Raw genomic sequence first — 18,072 nt, forward strand, 5'->3', positions numbered from 1 at the left:
CTCACGCTTGTAATCCCAGCACTTTGGGAGGCCGAGGCGGGCGGATCACGAGGTCAGGAGCTCGAGACCATCCTTGCCAATACGGTGAAACCCCATCTCTACTAAAAATACAAAAAATTAGCTGGGCGTGGTGGCACATGCCTGTAGTCCCAGCTACTCGGGAGACTGAGGCAGGAGAATTGCTTTATCGCAGGAGGCCGAAGTTGCAGTGGACTGAGATTGTGCCACTGCACTCCAGAGTGGGTGAGAGAGCAAGACTGTCTCAAAAAAAAAAAAAACAAAACACCATTTTCTTTGCTCATCCACAAGAAGCAACTCCTCATCCATTCAAGTTTGAGCATAAGATATTGCAGTAATTGAGTCACATCTTCATACTCCACTTCTAATTCTAGTTCTCTATTTCCACATTTGTAGTTCCTTCCTCCATTGAAGTCCTGAACCCCTCAAAGTTATCCATGGGAGTTGGAATCAACTTTCTCTAAACTCCTATTCATGTTAATATTTGGACCTCCTCCCGCAAATCACGAATGGTTTTTCTCCCCCCAATCAGCCTTGACTTGAAACTCAACGAATGTTCTTAATGTCATCTAGAATGGTGAATCTTTTCCAAAAGGTTTACAATTTACTTTACCCAGATCTATCTGAGGAATGACTATGACAGCTATAGCCATATGAAAGGTATTTCTTATATAATGAGACTGGAAAGTCAAAATACCTCCTTGATCCATGGGCTGCAGAATGGACATCGTATTATCAAACATGAGAACAACATTAATCTCCATGCACATCTCATCAGAGCTCTTGGGTGACCAGATGCATTGTCAATGAGCAGTGTTGTTTTGAAAAGAATCTTTTTGTCCCCAAGCAAGAGGTCTCAACAACGGGCTTAAAATGTTCAGTAAACCATGCTGTAAATAGATGTGTTGTCATCCAGGTTTTGTTGTTCCAATTACACAGCACAGGCAGAGTAGATTTAGCATAATTCTTAGGAGCCCTAGGATCTTTGAAATGGTAAATAAGCATTGGCTTCAACTTACAGTCACCAGTTGCATTAACCCCTAATAAGAGAGTTAGCCTATCCTTTGAAGTCAGGCATTGATGTCTCTTCTCTGGCTATCAAAATCCTAGATGGTATCTTCTTCCAACAGGAGGCCATGTTTCATCTGAAAATATGTTGTTTAGTGTAGTCATCTGATGGTTTAGATGCTTGTCCCTCCAAATCCTATGTTGAAATGTGATCCCCAATGTTGGAAGTGGGGTCGAATGGGAAGTCTTTGGGTCATGGGGGCAGATTCCTCATGAATGGCTTGGTACCCTCCCCAAGGTAATGGGTTCACATGATATCTGGTTGTCAAAATAGTCTGGGACCTCCCTACTCTTGCTCCCTTCTCTCTCCATGTGACTGATATGCTTGCTCCCACTCTGCCTTCTGCCATGAGTAAAAGCTTGAGACCACACTAAAAGCCAAGCAGATGCTGGTGCCATGCCCACACAGCTTGCAGAACCGTGAGCCAAATAAGTCTCTTTTCTTTATAAATTACCCAGTCTCAAGTATTCCTTTATAGAATGCAAAATGGACTAATACACCACCTTCGTCAGTGCTCTTAGCTAAATCTTCTGGATAACTTATTGCAGCTCCTACATCAGCACTTGTTGCTTCACCTTGCCCTTTTATGTTACAGAGACAGATTCTTTCCCTAAACCTCATGAATAAATCTCTGCTGGCTTCCAGCTTTTCTCCTGCAGCTTTATCATCGCCCTCAGCCTTCACAGAATTGAAGGGAGTTAGGGCTTGCTCTGGATTACGCTTTGGCTTAAGGGAATTTTGTAGCTGGTTTGATCTTCTATCCAAACCACTCAAACTTTCTACACATCAGCAATTGGCTGCTTTGCTTTCCTATTATCCTTTGTGTGTTTACTAGAGCAGCACTTTTAATTTCTATCAATAACTTTTCCTTTGCATTCACAAGTTGGCTAACTGGTGCAAGAGGCCTAGCTTTAGGCCTGTCTCAGCTGTCCACATGCCTTCCTCACTAAACTTACATACTTACAGCTTTTGGATAAAAGACGGGGAACTCTGATTTCCACTTGAACACTTAGAGGCCACTGTAAGGTTACTAATTAGCCTAATTTCAATACTGTCAGAGAATAGGGAGACCCTGAAAGAGGGAGAAAAAAGGGGAATAGCCAGTTGGTGGAGCAGTTGGAACACATACAACATTTACTGATTAAGTTCATCATCTTATATGGGTGAGGCTCATGGCACCCCAAAACAATTACAACAGTAATACCAAAGAGCACTGATCACCATGATAGATACATAAAAGTTTGAAATACTGCAAGAATTACCAAAATGTGACAGACATGTTAGCGTGTGCTGGTGGAAAAATGGCACTGATCAACTTCCTTGACATGGGATTGCTACAAACTCAATTTGTAAAAAATGCAGTATGTGCAAAGTGCAATAAAATATGTATTTATAAAATTAATATTTAGTAAACAACTAAATTTATTTAGGACTGCCGTATGTTAGCTTTCCAGAATCTGACACTACTTCAACAGCAGATATATAGTCATGCGCCACATAAGAACAGTCAACTAGCTGGGCGCGGCGGCTCACGCCTGTAATCCCAGCACTTTGGGAGGCCGAGGCAGGTGGATCATGAGGTCAGGAGATCAAGACCATCCTGGCTAACACGGAGAAACCCCATCTTTACTAAAAATACAAAAAAAATTAGCCAGGCATGGTGGCAGGCGCCTGTAGTCCCAGCTACTTGGGAGCCTGAGGCAGGAGAATGGTGTGAACCTGGGAGGCGGAGCTTGCAGTGAGCCGAGATCGAGCCACTGCACTCCAGCCTGGGCAACAGAGCAAGACTCCGTCTCAAAAAAAACAAACAACAAAAAGCAAAAAAAACCAGTCAACTACAGAACACATATATAACAGTTGTCCCATAAGATTATGAAGAAGCTGAAAAATCTGTATCCCCTAGTGACATCATAGCCATCCTAAGGCCTTAGTGCAATGCATTACTCAGGAGTCTGCAGCCATGCTGATGTAAATAAACTCAGTGTTACCAGTCATATAAAACTAGAGCAAATACATTGATGTACTCTATAGAATACTATACTTGGTAATGATAATAAATGACTATGTAACTGTTTTACGTATTTACTATACCTTTTATCACTAGAGTATACTCCTTCCACTTACATAAAAAAAAAAAAATTTGACTCACAGGTGATGGCTCACACCTGTAATCTCAGCACTTTGGGAGGCCAAGGCAGGAGGCTCACTTGAGGCAAGTTGAAGCCCAGCCTAAGCAACAGAGTTAGACCTCGTCTCGACAAAAAAATTAAAAAATTAGCTGGGCATGGTGGCACACGCCTATAGTCCCAACTACTTGGGAGGCTGAGGTGGGAGGATCCCTTGAGCCTGGAAGGTTGAGGTTGCAGTGAGCCAGGATGGTGCCACTGCACTCCAGCCTGGGTAACAGAATGAGATCTTGTCTTTAAAAAAAAAAAAAGAAAAAGTCAACTGTAAACAGCCTTAGCTAAGTCCTTCTAGAAGTATTCCAGAAGAAGGCATTGTTATCATAGGAGATGACAGCTCCATAGATGTTACTTCCCCTGAAGAGTATCCAGTGGGACAAGATGTGGGGGTAGAAAGCCATGATATTGATGATACTGACTTTATGTAGGGCTAGGTTAATGTGTGCATGTCTTAATTGTTAACAAACTTTTTTTTGTTTCTTTTTTTTTTTTTTTTTTTTGAGACGGAGTCTCGCTCTGTCGCCCAGGCTGGAGTGCAGTGGCGCGCTCTCGGCTCACTGCAAGCTCCGCCTCCCAGGTTCATGCCATTCTCCTGCCTCAGCCTCTCCGAGTAGCTGGGACTACAGGCGCCCGCCACTACGCCCGGCTAATTTTTTGTATTTTTAGTAGAGACAGGGTTTCACCGTGGTCTCGATCTCCTGACCTCGTTATCCGCCCGCCTCGGCCTCCCAAAGTGCTGGGATTACAAGCGTGAGCCACCGCGCCCGGCGTTTTTTTTTGTTTCTTGAGACAGAGTCTCGCCCTGTCGCCCAGGCTGCAATGCAGTGGCGCGATCTCGGCTCACTGCAAGCTCCGCCTCCTGGGTTCACGCCATTCTCCTGCCTCAGCCTTCAGAGTAGCTGGGACTACAGGCGTGTGCCACCATGCCTGGCTAATTTTTTGTATTTTTAGTAGAGATGGGGTTTCACCGTGTTAGCCAGGATGGTCTCAATCTCCTGACCTCGTGATCCACCCGCCTCAGCCTCCCAAAGTTCTGGGATAAGTTAAGAAAAAAAAAAACAGTACTACAGAAAAAAGCTTAAGAGAATAAGGACATTAAAAATATTTTTGTGCAGCTATATGATCTATGTTTTAAGCTAACTGTTTTAACAAGGGTAAAATTTTACATTTCTTTACATTTCAAAAATGTATATCTTATTTATAAAGATACAGTAAGTGAAGGTTTATTGTTGAAGAAAAATCTTTTAGTAAATTATAGCCTAAGTGTACAGTGTTTATGAAGTTTACAGTACTGTACAATAATGTTCTAGGCCTTCAGATTCACTCACCACTCACTCACTGACTCATCCAGAGCAGCTTCCAGTCCTGTAAGCTTCATTTAGGATTAAGTATCCTAAATAAGCATACTATTTTTTATCTTTTACATCATATATATCTTTTCTATGCTTAGATATGTTTAGATACACAAATATTCACTATTATAATTGCCTACAGTATTCAGCACAGTAACAGGCTGTGCTGGTTTGTAACCTAGGAACAAGCTACAGCCTAGGTAAGAGTAGGCTGTCTAAGTTAGTGTGAGTATACACTATATTTGCAGTGACAAAACTGCCTAACAATGTATTTCTCAGAACGTATCCCCATAGTTAAGCAACAGATAACTGTTTTGAGAATGCACTGTCAAATTTAAGTGTAATGCTTCAGAGTAAATATGACTGTAATTTCTCTGTTATATCTAGTAAGATCTATATTCATCTTCTTGGGGAGTTTAAGTCACACTCTTATGTGACCGCAGGTATTAATTAAGTAGACAAAGGTCAAGGCAGACTATAAGAACTGTCTGGCCAACATGGTGAAACCCTGTTTCTACTAAAAAATACAAAAAATTAGCCGAGTGTGGTGGCGGGTGCCTGTAATCCCGGCTACTCAGGAGGCTGAGGCAGAAGAAATGCTTGAATCTGGGAAGCAGAGGTTGCAGTGGCCTGAGATCGCACCACTGCACTCCAGCCTGGACAACAGAGTGAAACTCCATCTCAAAAAAACAAACCAAAAACAAAAAAAAAACAAGAACTGACCAGGACCTACAAGGTTTAAGATAGCAGGATTCAGATCTAAGACAAGCATGAGGCGGAAAAATGCTATCAAGTTTTTGAAGCAGGCCAGGTATGGTGGCTCGCACCTGTAATCCTAAGCACTTTGGGAGGCCAAGGCAGGCAGATCGCTTCAGCTCAGGAGTCCAGTCTGGGCAAAATGGTGAAACCCCATCTCCACTTAAAAAAAAAAAAAAAAAATTAGCCAGGCCTGGTAGTCCACACCTGTAGTCCCAGTTACTTGGGGGGCTGAGGTGGGAGGATCACCTGAGCCCGGGAGGTGGAGGTTGCAGTGAGCTGAGATTGTGCCATTGCACTCCAGCCTGTGAGACAGAGTGAGACCTTGGCTCAAAAAAAGAAAATAAAAAAAATTTTTAAAAATTTTTGAAGTAGATATCAAAATACTGCCCACAATTTGCATCTAAATACATCAGGTTAGTTGGGGGTAGGAAGGTAGGGAAATAGGTGTGCGAATAGAGTAAACAAGATCAGCCGTGACTTGATTATTGTTGAAGCTCAGTGATGGGGAGCCGGGGGTGGGGGGGTGGGGGGGAGGTGGGGCGCATGGGGAGTGCGGGGTGTCATTGTACTATCCTCTTTATTTCTCTAGGTTGAAAAATTTTCCATAATAAAGTTTAGAAGTTATACACAAACGTGTGTATAATATACATGTAACAGAAAATCTTCCTCATACATTTAATAATATAATGAATAAAATCAGTTTCAGTTGACCTTGGCATAAATTCATCCTGCTATTTTCATGAAAATACAAATACACATAAACTGTACAGAGAATAAGAAACTCTCCATGTCTTTCGCACCTAAATTCTTGAAGTTAGTTAATCCTTACAAATATGCTCATTAGGATAGAAAAGATCATTTCTATAGCTATCTTAGAAAAGATAGTCACTGTGGATATACTAGAACTCTCTAACCAAAAGGAAACAAATCTCATAACCAGGAAACAGAGGGGGGGAAACAGAAAAAGAAAAGCCAGAGTCCCTTTCACTGGCCAGAAAAGAAAGTAACACAGAGGCAGTCAGCTTAGAGATCTACCAGCTAAAGCCTCAAGATGGCTGCTGGTAATATATTTAAAAGCAATCTTGAAAAGTACAGACATTAAAACTTAAGTTACTCTAATAAAAGTAAGTGAACATTCAAAGAATACATCTAGTTGAACATTACTAAGAAAAATTAGATTTGCCATTTCTCTAAAATAAAAACCATTCTTTCAGGGCCATTTCATTATCGCTATTTTTTACTATGGACAAATCAGGCAGGGAGATGTTACTAAGTACACCAAAATTAACAGGGCATACATCCAAATCAATTATTTATTTGAGACTTTAACATAGGGCTACAAAAAGTTTTGTAATTATGTATTTCAAAACGTAGTGAAAGATAAAATATATATACTGAAAGAAACATACACTGAGAGATAAGTTGGGCTTCATCAAAATTTAAAACTTGTGCTTTAAAGGATAGGATTGGCTGGGCACGGTGGCTCACGCCTGTAATCTCAGCACTTTGGAAGGCTGAGGCAGGCGGATCATGAGGTCAGGAGATCGAGATCATCCTGGCTAATACAGTGAAACCCTGTCTCTATAAAAAATACAAGAAAAAAAAATTAGCCAGGTGTGGTGGCAGGCGCCTGTAGTCTCAGCTACTTGGGAGGCTGAGGCAGGAGAATGGCATGAATTCGGGAGGCGGAGCTTGCAGTGAGCAGAGATCGCGCCCTGCACTCCAGCCTGGGCCACAGAGCGAGACTCTGTCTCAAAAAACAAAAAAAAAAAAGAAAAAATTAAAACCCAAAATCCAACATCAGAGCTTGCACTCTTAACTGATATAGTTTATCAACCTTCCTTAATAAATAAAACACTGATAAATAAAAAAGACATCCAATTTGAACCTGATTATCATCCTCCTCCCACATAGTTCATGTACCGCCTGATTAGAGTTACCATAACTAGGTAACATCTTCAAAATTAGGTCATGAAAACCTATCATTCATGACAAAATATCCACATTTTACTTACCTTCTGTATTACTGACTGCTGGCTCAGGTGTGATTCTCCCATCAGTAATATTAGAGCTCTCCTCATCGGCATAGATCAGATGGTCTTCTTTATTTTCCGGCCAGTGTGGAACCTCGCTTGTGTCTGTTGAACAGCTGCATACATCTTCATTCTTGTTGAAATATCTTTGTAGCCACCCTGGCACAATATTCTTAACAGATTCTGTAACCCTGCTAAGAATGCCCTGTTGGGAGAAAAAACATATTGTGACAGTTTTAGAAGTTTATCTTTTTAAAATAAGTACCTACTTACTGAAAGCCAGGCCACGCAAAACACAATGGTGTCCAACAAGTTTGCTAAAATTCAGTTACTACAGTTACTGCTAACATAATGGTTTTCACAAATTCTACAGATGTGAGATTCATTCTTTCTTCTATATGCATACATAAGGCAATAATTGTCCCAAATGGCTGCATTATTCTAATCCTTAAAAAAACCCCAAAAGGCCATCAAATAATATCGATTTTAGATTTACTAATATATAATACATGTTTTAATCTCAGAGAAAAGGCATCCATTTTTTCCCAGTATGTTAAAACAAACATAAACAATACTTTCAATAGCTTTCTCAAGCAATTATTTTACTGCACATTCTTTAAGATAAATAAAAATTCAGACAAAGAAATACGAGAGTTTAAAAAAAAAATACAGGAACTAAAACAATCTGGACGAGCGAGGTGGCTCATGCCTGTAATCCTAGCACTTTGGGGGGCTGAGGTGGGCAGATCATCTGAGGTCGGGAGTTCGAGACCAGCCTGACCAACATGGAGAAACCCCATCTCTACTAAAAATACAAAAAATTAGCAGGGCATGGTGGCTCATGCCTATAATCCCAGCTACTCAGAAGGCTGAGGCAGGAAAATTGCTTAAATCCGGGAGACAGAGGTTACAGGGAGCCCAGACTGCACCATGGCACTCTAGCCTGGGCAACAAGAGCAAAACTCCGTCTCAAAAAGCAAAACAAAACAAACAAAAAATTAATCCAACAAAAATAAACTCAAGAAACAATCTAAAACCTTTTCTGATGTTGAAATTTCACTACAGCAAGTGTTGGCTGAAAATCTCAATGATTAATTTTATTACGGTAACTTTTTTTTTTTTTGAGACGGAGTTTCGCTCTTGTTGCCTAGGCTGGAGTGCAACGGCACGATCTCGGCTCACCACAACCTCCGCCTCCCTGGTTCAATTGATTCTCCTGCCTCAGCCTCCCAATTAGCTGGAATTACACCACACCTAGCTAATTTTGTATTTTTAGTAGAGACGGTGCTTCTCCAAGTTGGTCAGGCTGGTCTCGAACTCCCGACCTCAGTTGATCCGCCCACCTCTGCCTCCCAAAGTGCTGGGATTACAAGCATGAGCCACCGTGCCCGGCTATTATGGTAACATTTAAAAGGAGAAAGGGAAAGTAATGTGGTATAATAGCTTTCAGTATTATTTTTATTGTAGTTTGGCTATGTGCTAGACACTATTCTAAGCAATTTATACATATTATTCAGTTTAATCCTCACCATAACTTTATGAACTAATATTCCCACCTTATGAATAAGACAGACAATGAGGTTAAATAACTTGCTCAAAGTAGAAACACAACTACCACAGTATATCTAAGACAGAGTAAAAGTATGGGCTTTGGGCTCACGCCTGTAATCCCAGCACTTTGGGAGGCCGAGGTGGGCGGATCACGAGGTCAGGAGATTGAGACCATCCTGGCTAACACGGTGAAACCCCATCTCTACTAAAAATACAAAAAATTAGCCGGGTGTGGTGGTGGGCACATGTAGTCTCAGCTACTCGGGAGGCTGAGGCAGGAGAATGGCATGAACCCGGGAGGCAGACCTTGCAGTGAGCCGAGATCGCGCCACTGCACTCCAGCTTGGGCAACAGAGTGAGTCCGTCTCAAAAAAAAAAAAAAAAAAGTATGGGCTTTGGGATTGCCAGGACCTAGGGTAAAATTTGAGGACCTCCCTGTACTTTGATTTACTCTAGGTAAAATAACACTGCCTCCTATTATTTATACTAATTATAATGAAAATCAAATGAAATAATGTGAAGGCATATATCAATTTACAAGGTATAACAGAAACATACTAAAAACTTTTTTACTAACAAGGAAAAAAGCTGGCAATAAACAAACTGGGGTAAGGTAACCAATTTTAGGCAACAATTTATTTCACAAAGCAGAGTTAGTAGGGTTTCAAAGAAAGAGTCAAAGAAAGGAAAAAAATGACTCGGTAGGTACAGAAAACAATAAAATCAAGGCAGAATATATAAATCTACCTAGAAGGGAAACTCAAGACAGAGGCCTTAAAATATCCTGCCAACAAAAAAAATGGAAGACATTTCTGATACACGCACTTGAATAGTAATTTCCTTACTATGTGAAAAGGTAGCCGGGCGCGGTGGCTCATGCCTGTAATCCCAGCACTTTGGGAGGCCGAGGTGGGTGGATCATGAGATCAGGAGTTCAAGACCAGCCTGACCAATATGATGAAACCCCGTCTCTACTAAAAATACAAAAAAAAAAATTAGCCAGGTGTGGTGGTGCGCATCTGTAATCCCAGCTACTCAGGAGGCTGAGGCAGCAGAATTGCTTGGAGCTGGCAGATGGAGGTTGCAGTAAGCTGAGATCACGCCATTGCACTGGGCAACAGAGCGAAAGTGAGATTCCGTCTCAAAAAAAAAAAAAGAAAAAGAAAAAAAAGAGAAGGTATAGGTAACAACTGGGAAGCATGTAATTATTCTTCCATGTATTGTGCAAATTTTCAATAGATCTACAAGTAAGCTCTATCAAACACATGAAGCCAAGTTCTAGAACACTAACTACTGAACAACACCAATTCACTGTTCCCTTTTTCTTTGCTAATATTACACAGTATTAGTTACTATGGAAAGAAAGCCTATATACCTATATCCAATATTTAATATTTGTAAAAACACACCTAATACTAGTTACTTATCCCATTTCCATACTTCAAGACTTGAAAGTGTTTACAAGCTATAATACAGTTTAAGACAGACTTAAGGCTGGGCGTGGTGGCTCACACCTGTAATCTCAGCACTTTGGGAGGCTGAGGCTGGTGGATCACTTGAGGCCAGGAGTTGGAGACCAGCCTGGCCAACATGGCAAAACCCCATATCTACTAAAAATACAAAAATTAGCCAGGCATGATGGTGTATGCCTGTAATCCCAGTTACTAGAGAGGCTGAGGCAGGCAAATCGCTTGAACCTGGGAGGTGGACGTTACAGTGAGCCAAGGTCGGGTCATTGCACTCCAGCCTGGGCGACACAGCGAGACTCCAGCTCAGAAAAACAAAAAAAGACTTAAAAACAAAGACATACTTGATATAGGTGACAGGCTAGCTAAAGCACTATAGCAAGAATTTTTTTTTTTCCACAGACCTGTGTCATACCAGATAGAGTGCAATGGCACGTGATCATGGCCCACTGCAGCCTCAAATTCCTGGGCTCTCATCTCAGCCTTCCAAGTAGCTAGGACTACAGGCCGACTACCACATCCAGCTATAGCAATTCTAGAATTTAATGTCGATTTAAACAAATTTTTGTGGACTTCAAGTAAGGTGTTTAGCTACTAAAAGTATCAAAGATCCCTGTGATCCCTATCCAAATGGAAGGCAAGTATAGAACAACTTTAAATTGGCACCACCCTCACTCATAGATCCCTTATGTGGCAGCATTAGGTATCTTCAGAAATAACTAGAAAACAAAACTGGTCAAAGTGGATATAATAAAGCTCATTCACTAAAATACATGAACTTAGATTACAGACCTATTTTCTATATTAAAATTTAACCAACTTATCTAGTCTCAGCCCAGAAGAGCTTAATACAGGAACAGTGAGACAGAGACATTACCAGTGGCACAGTGAATGACAGCATGAGGAGTAAAAAGGAATGCAGACTATATTAGCTAGAAGTGTGGCACAGGCCTGTAGTCTTAGCTACTTGGGAGGCTGGGACAGGAGAATCACTTGAGCCTAGGAATTCAAGGTTGTAGTCAGCTGTGATTGTGCCACTGCACTCCTGCCTGGGTGACAGAGACCCTGTCTCTAAAAAAAAAAGACAAAAAGAAAGGAGGGAGGATGGGAAGAAAGAAGGAAAATAATAAAACGGACCTGGAACCAGTATGAAGGAACAAACATCCTTGTGTTTCAATACCCAAATATACCTTTGTAGGTTAAATGACACTAAGTCATTAAGAAAAAGTTAAATTAAGCTTAATATAATTGAGTGGTCCTCAAAGTGTGATCCCTTTTTAGCAGTATTATCAGCATCATCCCAGGTCCTTCTCCAGCCCTACTAAAGGATAAACTCTTCAGAGGTAGGTCCCACCTGTTTTATCAAGCCCTCTGAAGTGATTCTAGTATTGGAAATAAGATACATTTCAGGAAATTAAGATACATTTTAGAGAAGCCCCTCCAAAACAGATGAATAAAATTGTGCATTACTGAAAGGCTTAATCTTCAGTTGTCTAGAAAAAATATGTGGAGCACTAGTCAGACAATATTTAAGATTATAATGAAAATATTCTAAAGTGAATCAGGTAAACAAATCTTACAGACCATTTTAGACTGTGCTAAATACATACAGTTCATAAAATTATTTTCCTGGTGTTTCCCAAACTTTAGCCATGATTTTCACCTGTGCTGTTTTTCTCTGAATCCACTCACGTGGATTTAAAGTTTTTATTTAAGTCTACTCACTTTTCTTAAAATTTAGCTTTTCCCTACACACACACACACACACACACACACACACACACTTATAAAATCACAGATTTGATGCTGTGCTGGTATCCACTTGCCCTTTTCTCAGCCCATTTTTGATAGGCTGTTTCTAGGGACTGCACTACCAACTGGTTTCTGGTAAGACTGCCCCATGAGAGATATTAGACAACACTAGGTATTAGAGAATGGGAGTAAAGAGAGGTCTTTCTTCTGTGCTCCTCCCTGCTTATATCTTGCTCCATCTCCAAAACTATCACTCCGGCACCCCTCCACTCCAGTTACAGCATTTCTTCCCTTTATTCTTCCAGTCCTAGAGAAGGTAGTAGCGTTCTGCTATTAGTCTCTGGGTGTCTTGCTATCCTGTATTTATTCCATTAACCACCAGCATATCTCAAAGTAGACCCTTCTTAAAGATACTTCCTTTGAGGCCAGGCCTAGTGGCTCACGCCTGTAATCCCAGCACTTTGTGAGGCCGAGGCAGGCAGATCACTTGAAGTTAGGAGCTGAGACCAGCCTGGCCAACATGGTGAAACCCTACCTCTACTAAAAATACAAAAATTAGCTGGGTGTGGTGGCACACTCCTGTAATCCCAGCTACTAGAAAGGCTGAAGCAGAAAAATCGCTTGAACCCGGGAGGCAGAGGTTGCAGTGAGCTGAGATCGTGCCACTGCACTCCAGCCTGTAATGCCAGCACTCCCAAAGTGCGCCACCACCGCGCCTGGCCTAATACTTCTCTAGCTGAAATTTGCATGGCCTCTTTACTTTTTCAGGTCTTTGCTTATATAATAGGATACCCATCTCATTTTGCTTCCCAGCTTTATTTTTTATTAAAAATTTTTTCTGTATTTTTTTCACAATTGGGTATCCCATTCCACCAACTTTATTGATAGCACTGAATCACCATATTATATGTTTATGTGTTACATATTATGTTTACTTGTTTCCTTGTCTTCCTAACTTAGAATATAAGCTCCAAGAAGGCAGGAACTTCTTCACTGCTGTATCCTCTGTATTTAATGCTTGACATGTGGTATGTGATCAATAAGTATTGATTGAATGAAGAATAGCAACGTTTGCCTTTACCTTCATGAGTTAGTATAGATTCTAAAATATTCACCAGGATAAAGACTCTTTTCTGGTCCATTTATGTACTGTTGAGATGAAGGTTGGGATAAAGAAATAAAGGACAGGAGCTGGGCGCGGTGGCTCACGCCTGTAATCCCAGCACTTCTGGAAGCCGATGCGGGCAGATCACCTGAGGTCAAGAGTTCAAGACCAGCCTGGCCAAAATGGTGAAACCCTGTCTCTACAGAAATACAAAATTTAGCTAGGCATGATGGTGATGCCTGTAATCCTAGCTACTCAGGAAGCTGAGGGGGAAGAATCGCTTGAACCTGGGAGGCGGAGGTTGCAGTGAGTCAGGATCATGCCATTGCACTCCAGCCTAGGTGACAGAGCAAGACTCCATCTCACAAAAAAAAAAGAAAAGAAAAGAAAAAGAAATAAAGGATGGGGCTGAGTCAGGATCATGCCATTGCACTCCAGCCTAGGTGACAGAGCAAGACTCCATCTCACAAAAAAAAAGAAAAGAAAAGAAAAGAAAAGAAAAAGAAATAAAGGATGGGGCTGGGGCCACGGTGGCTTACTCCTGTAATCCCAGCACTTTGGGAGGCTGAAGCGGGAGAATCACAAGGTCAGAAGTTCAAGACCAGCCTGGCCAACATAGTGAAACCCCGTCTGTACCAAAAATACAAAAAAAAAATTAGCCGGGCATGGTGGTGGGCACCTGTAGACCCAGCTACTTGGAAGGCTGAGGTAGGAGAATCGCTTGAACCCGGGAGGCAGAGGTTGCAGTGAGCTGAGTTTACGCCACTGCACTCCAGCCTGAGCAACAAAGCAAGACTCTGTCTCAAGAAAAAAAAAAAAGAGAGAGAGAGGGAAGAATTATGGACTGAACAAACAAAAAGGTGCTAAGACCCAAATACAGGCATGTCCTCGGAACATGCAATTCAAAGCTTCTGGTAACCTTATCAATAAATGCAAAATCTAATAAAACTTAAAATAGCTTTAAATCTCACAAAATTCCCTTTAAATTGTGTGCATACCCATGTGTGACAATCTGTGTAATCTTCAGTTCTGTAGTTTATATATCTAGTCACTTATAAGAGGACTAAAACACTGGTTCTCAAAGTGTAGTTCTCAGATCAGCATTGGTGTAGCCTATGAGTGCGTTAGAAAGGCAAATTTATTTTAATAAGCTCTTGAATTTGATTCTTGTGCAAATTAATGTTTGAGAACCACTATACCAAAGCCATCAAAAACTCAGTGACCTGTTATTCTAATTAAGGCCTTAGTAAACATAACCATGATTATAAGCTTAACTACAACAGAATTTTACCTAAAAGACCACCATTTTAATTAGTATCTTATTGTCTACCAAACACATATTTATAAACATCTTTTTAATATCAACTCTGAAAAATCAATGAGAAGTTAACATAAAAGCCTACCTTCGAGTTGATTTCCACCGTTAAAGACTTACACAGAATATGTGTTTATGATGCACAGCCAACTACAAGACATTAGAAATTTTTTAAAAACTACACGGAAAAGAAATCTTATGCACAGTATTGGAAAGGAGACTATCAAGAGTTAAGGGGGGGCCGGGCACGGTGGCTCACGCCTGTAATCCCAGCACTTTAGGAGGCCAAGGCGGGCGGATCATGAAGTCAGGAGATTGAGACCATCCTGGCTAACACGGTGAAACCCCATCTCTACTAAAAATACAAAAAAATAGCTGGGCATGGTGGCAGCCACCTGTAGTCCCAGCTTCTCAGGAGGCTGAGGCAGGAGAATGGCGTGAACCCGGGAGGTGGAGCCTGCAGTGAGCTGAGATCGTGCCACTGCACTCCAGCCTGGGTGACGGAGCCAGACTCCGTTTCAAAAAAAAGAAAAAGAAAATACTGAAACAATTTTTTTGAAAATAAAATGAAGTTGACGTTCCAGCTGATCGTGCCATTTCACTCCAGCCTGGGCGACAAGAGTGAAACTGTCTCAAAACAAACAAACAAACCCAAAAAAAGAGTTAAGGGACCCTGCCTACCAAACAGATCTGGAGAGGTACCTCCTTGACTGGCAGTTTTTTAAAAGAGTTTTGAAGTACTAAAGACTTCAGCCACTAACAAGAATAAAAGGAGTCTGACAAGAGGAAAAACGGTTTTCTTACCGAAGAAAAGGTTCCTTTGACCTTACTACCAAAGAAGGCCCAATGTAACCCACCTATGTTTTCAGGAGTTCTTGAGAGAAGAGTTCTTCAGGTCTTTACAGGAAATAAGCAGGCGTGAGGGAAATAAGCTTTCTGTATGGACCTGAAGAGTGTTTTAAGATTTAGGCCGGGCGCGGTGGCTCACGCTTGTAATCCCAGCACTTTGGGAGGCCGAGGCGGGCGGATCACGAGGTCAGGAGATCGAGACCACAGTGAAACCCCGTCTCTACCAAAAATACAAAAAATTAGCCGGGCGTGGTGGCGGGCGCCTGTAGTCCCAGCTACTCGGAGAGGCTGAGGCAGGAGAATGGCGTGAGCCCGGGAGGCGGAGGTTGCAGTGAGCAGAGATCGCGCCACTGCACTCCAGCCTGGGCGACAGAGCAAGACTCCGTCTCAAAAAAAAAAAGATTTAAAAACAAGGCCAGGCACGGTGGCTCACGCCTGTAATCCCAGCACTTTGGGAGGCCGACGCGGGTGGATCACGAGGTCAGGAGATCAAGACCATCCTGGCTAACACAGTGAAACCCCATCTCTACTAAAAATATAAAAAATTAGCCAGGTGTGGTGGTGGGTGCCTGTAGTCCCAGCTACTCGGGAGGCTGAGGCAGGAGAATGGCGTGAACCTGGGAGGTGGAGCTTGCAGTGAGCCAAGATCGCGCCACTGCACTCCAGCCTGGGCCACAGAGCAAGACTCCATCTCAAAAAAATAAAATAAAAAGTAAATAAATAAAATCTTAAAAAACAGCCAGGTGCAGTAGCTTACGTCTCTAATCTTAGCACACTGGGAGGCCAAGGCAGGCAGATCACTTGAGGTCAGGAGTTTGAGACCAGCCTGATCAACATGGTGAAATACCAGTTCTACTAAAACTACAAAAATTAGCTGGGCAGGTGGTATGTGCCTGTAATCCCAGCTACCCAGGAGGCTGAGGCAGGAGAATCACTTGAACCTGGGAGACGGAGGTTGCAGTGAGGCCAGATCACACCACTGCACTCCAGCCTGGGCTACAGAGCAAGACTCCGTCTCAAAAAAAAAATAAATAAATAAATCTTAAAAAATACTCTGTGGCCCTAAAGCAAAGTCTACACTTCATAATCATAAATAATAAATTTAAGTTCAAGGATTAAAGGAGTGAATTTTAGAATGTGAACTGGCTAAATCCACTGGGTATTCTCTCTCAAAGAAAGAAGGGTTCTTCATTTGGCAAAACATGTCAAAAATGCCACTGAGATTTAGACTAATTAAAAATTCAATCGGGATTAGAATTCAATACTACATACATATCAGGAACATTCAGTGTATAAGGTACTGTGAATACATTAGCTTTTCAAATTGTATTTAACCTGAGTTGAAGGATTAATGAGTTGGGCGCAGTGGCTCATGCCTGTAATCCCAGCACTTTGGGAGGCTGTGGCAGACAGGTCACCTAAGGTCAGGAGTTCAAGACAAGCCTGGCCAACATGGCGAAACTCTGTCTCCATTTAAAAATACAAAAATTAGCCAGGCGTGGTGGCAGGCACCTGTAATCCCAGCTACTTTAGAGGCTGAGGGAGGGAGAATTGCTTGAACCCAGGAGGCAGAGGTTGCAGTAAGCCGAGATCACATCACTGCACTCCAGCCTGGGCAACTGAGCGAGACTCCAACTCAAAAAAAAAAAAAAAAAAGGATTAATGAAAGGCAGCTGGGGTGGGGGAAGGCTATTCTATAACACTAACTCAGAACTCATTTGTAATTAACGACATTCTTTTTTTATAAACCTTTTCACATGAATAACCAGAGTTATCTTTTCAATATGGCCAACTCCTTGTCATTCCTATATATCCTTCCTTCTTTTATACAAAACTCTTTTCTTCCTACTAGTTTTCTTGACTTCAGTTCTGTTCAACTCCCTTTTCTTCACATTATCCTTAGCAGTGTTCAGATTATAAAATCTCCTTTCTCAAATAATTTCACTGGATCTTTAACTATAAATATCAAATGCAGTCCATCATCAGTTTTAAGTTTCTGGAATCTCATTCTGCCAGGGAGATTTTTAATTCTTTAGCTAGAAAAATATTTTAAATGCCTAGAGGACTTGGACTGATTGGATAGGGTAAACTTCGCTGCTGAATGGCATAGGCTTATAAAATACAACCAATAATGTCTTAGATTTGGATGTTAAATTCAGATTATTGAAACTAGATGCAGGTCCAAGCACGGCGGCTCACGCCTGTAATCTCAGTGCTTTGGAGGCCGAGGCGGGGGTTCTGCTTCAGTCCAGGAGTTGGAGATGAGCCTGGGGAACATGGTGAAACCCCGCCTCTACCAAAAAAATACAAAAATTAGCTGGGAGCGGCCGGGTGTGGTGGCTCATGCCTGTAATCCCAGCACTTTGGGAGGCTGAGGTGGCCGGATCACGGGGTCAGGAGATTGAGACCATCCTGGCTAACATGGTGAAACCCCATCTCTACTAAAAATACAAAAAATTAGTGGGGTGTGGTGGCAGGCGCCTGTAGTCCCAGCTACTTGGGAGGCTGAGGCAGGAGAATGGCGTGAACCCGGGAGGCAGACCTTGCAGTGAGCCGAGATCGCGCCACTGCACTCCAGCTTGGGCGACAGAGCGAGACTCCGTCTCAAAAAAAAAAAAAT

At 41.9% G+C, this 18,072-nt stretch overlaps 1 protein-coding gene across 4 annotated transcripts in view; it reads right to left on the bottom strand.

Annotated features, from left to right (window-relative positions):
- The window catches only part of NUP153 (nucleoporin 153), a 95,611-nt gene that overhangs the window by 69,082 nt on the left and 8,457 nt on the right, over positions 1-18,072 (bottom strand). For 3 of the 4 annotated variants that reach the window (XM_032141717.2, XM_032141718.2, XM_032141716.2), the window contains exon 2: positions 7,397-7,619. In XM_032141717.2, coding sequence (XP_031997608.1) covers positions 7,397-7,619 — 223 coding nt within the window. Of the gene's footprint in view, positions 1-715; positions 1,549-7,396; positions 7,620-18,072 lie in introns of those variants that run through there. The other variant, XM_058432027.1, reaches the window with a different exon arrangement.

Source organism: Hylobates moloch, unplaced genomic scaffold, assembly GCF_009828535.3.
Source record: "Hylobates moloch isolate HMO894 unplaced genomic scaffold, HMol_V3 SCAFFOLD_20, whole genome shotgun sequence".
Classification (NCBI taxonomy): domain Eukaryota; kingdom Metazoa; phylum Chordata; class Mammalia; order Primates; family Hylobatidae; genus Hylobates; species Hylobates moloch.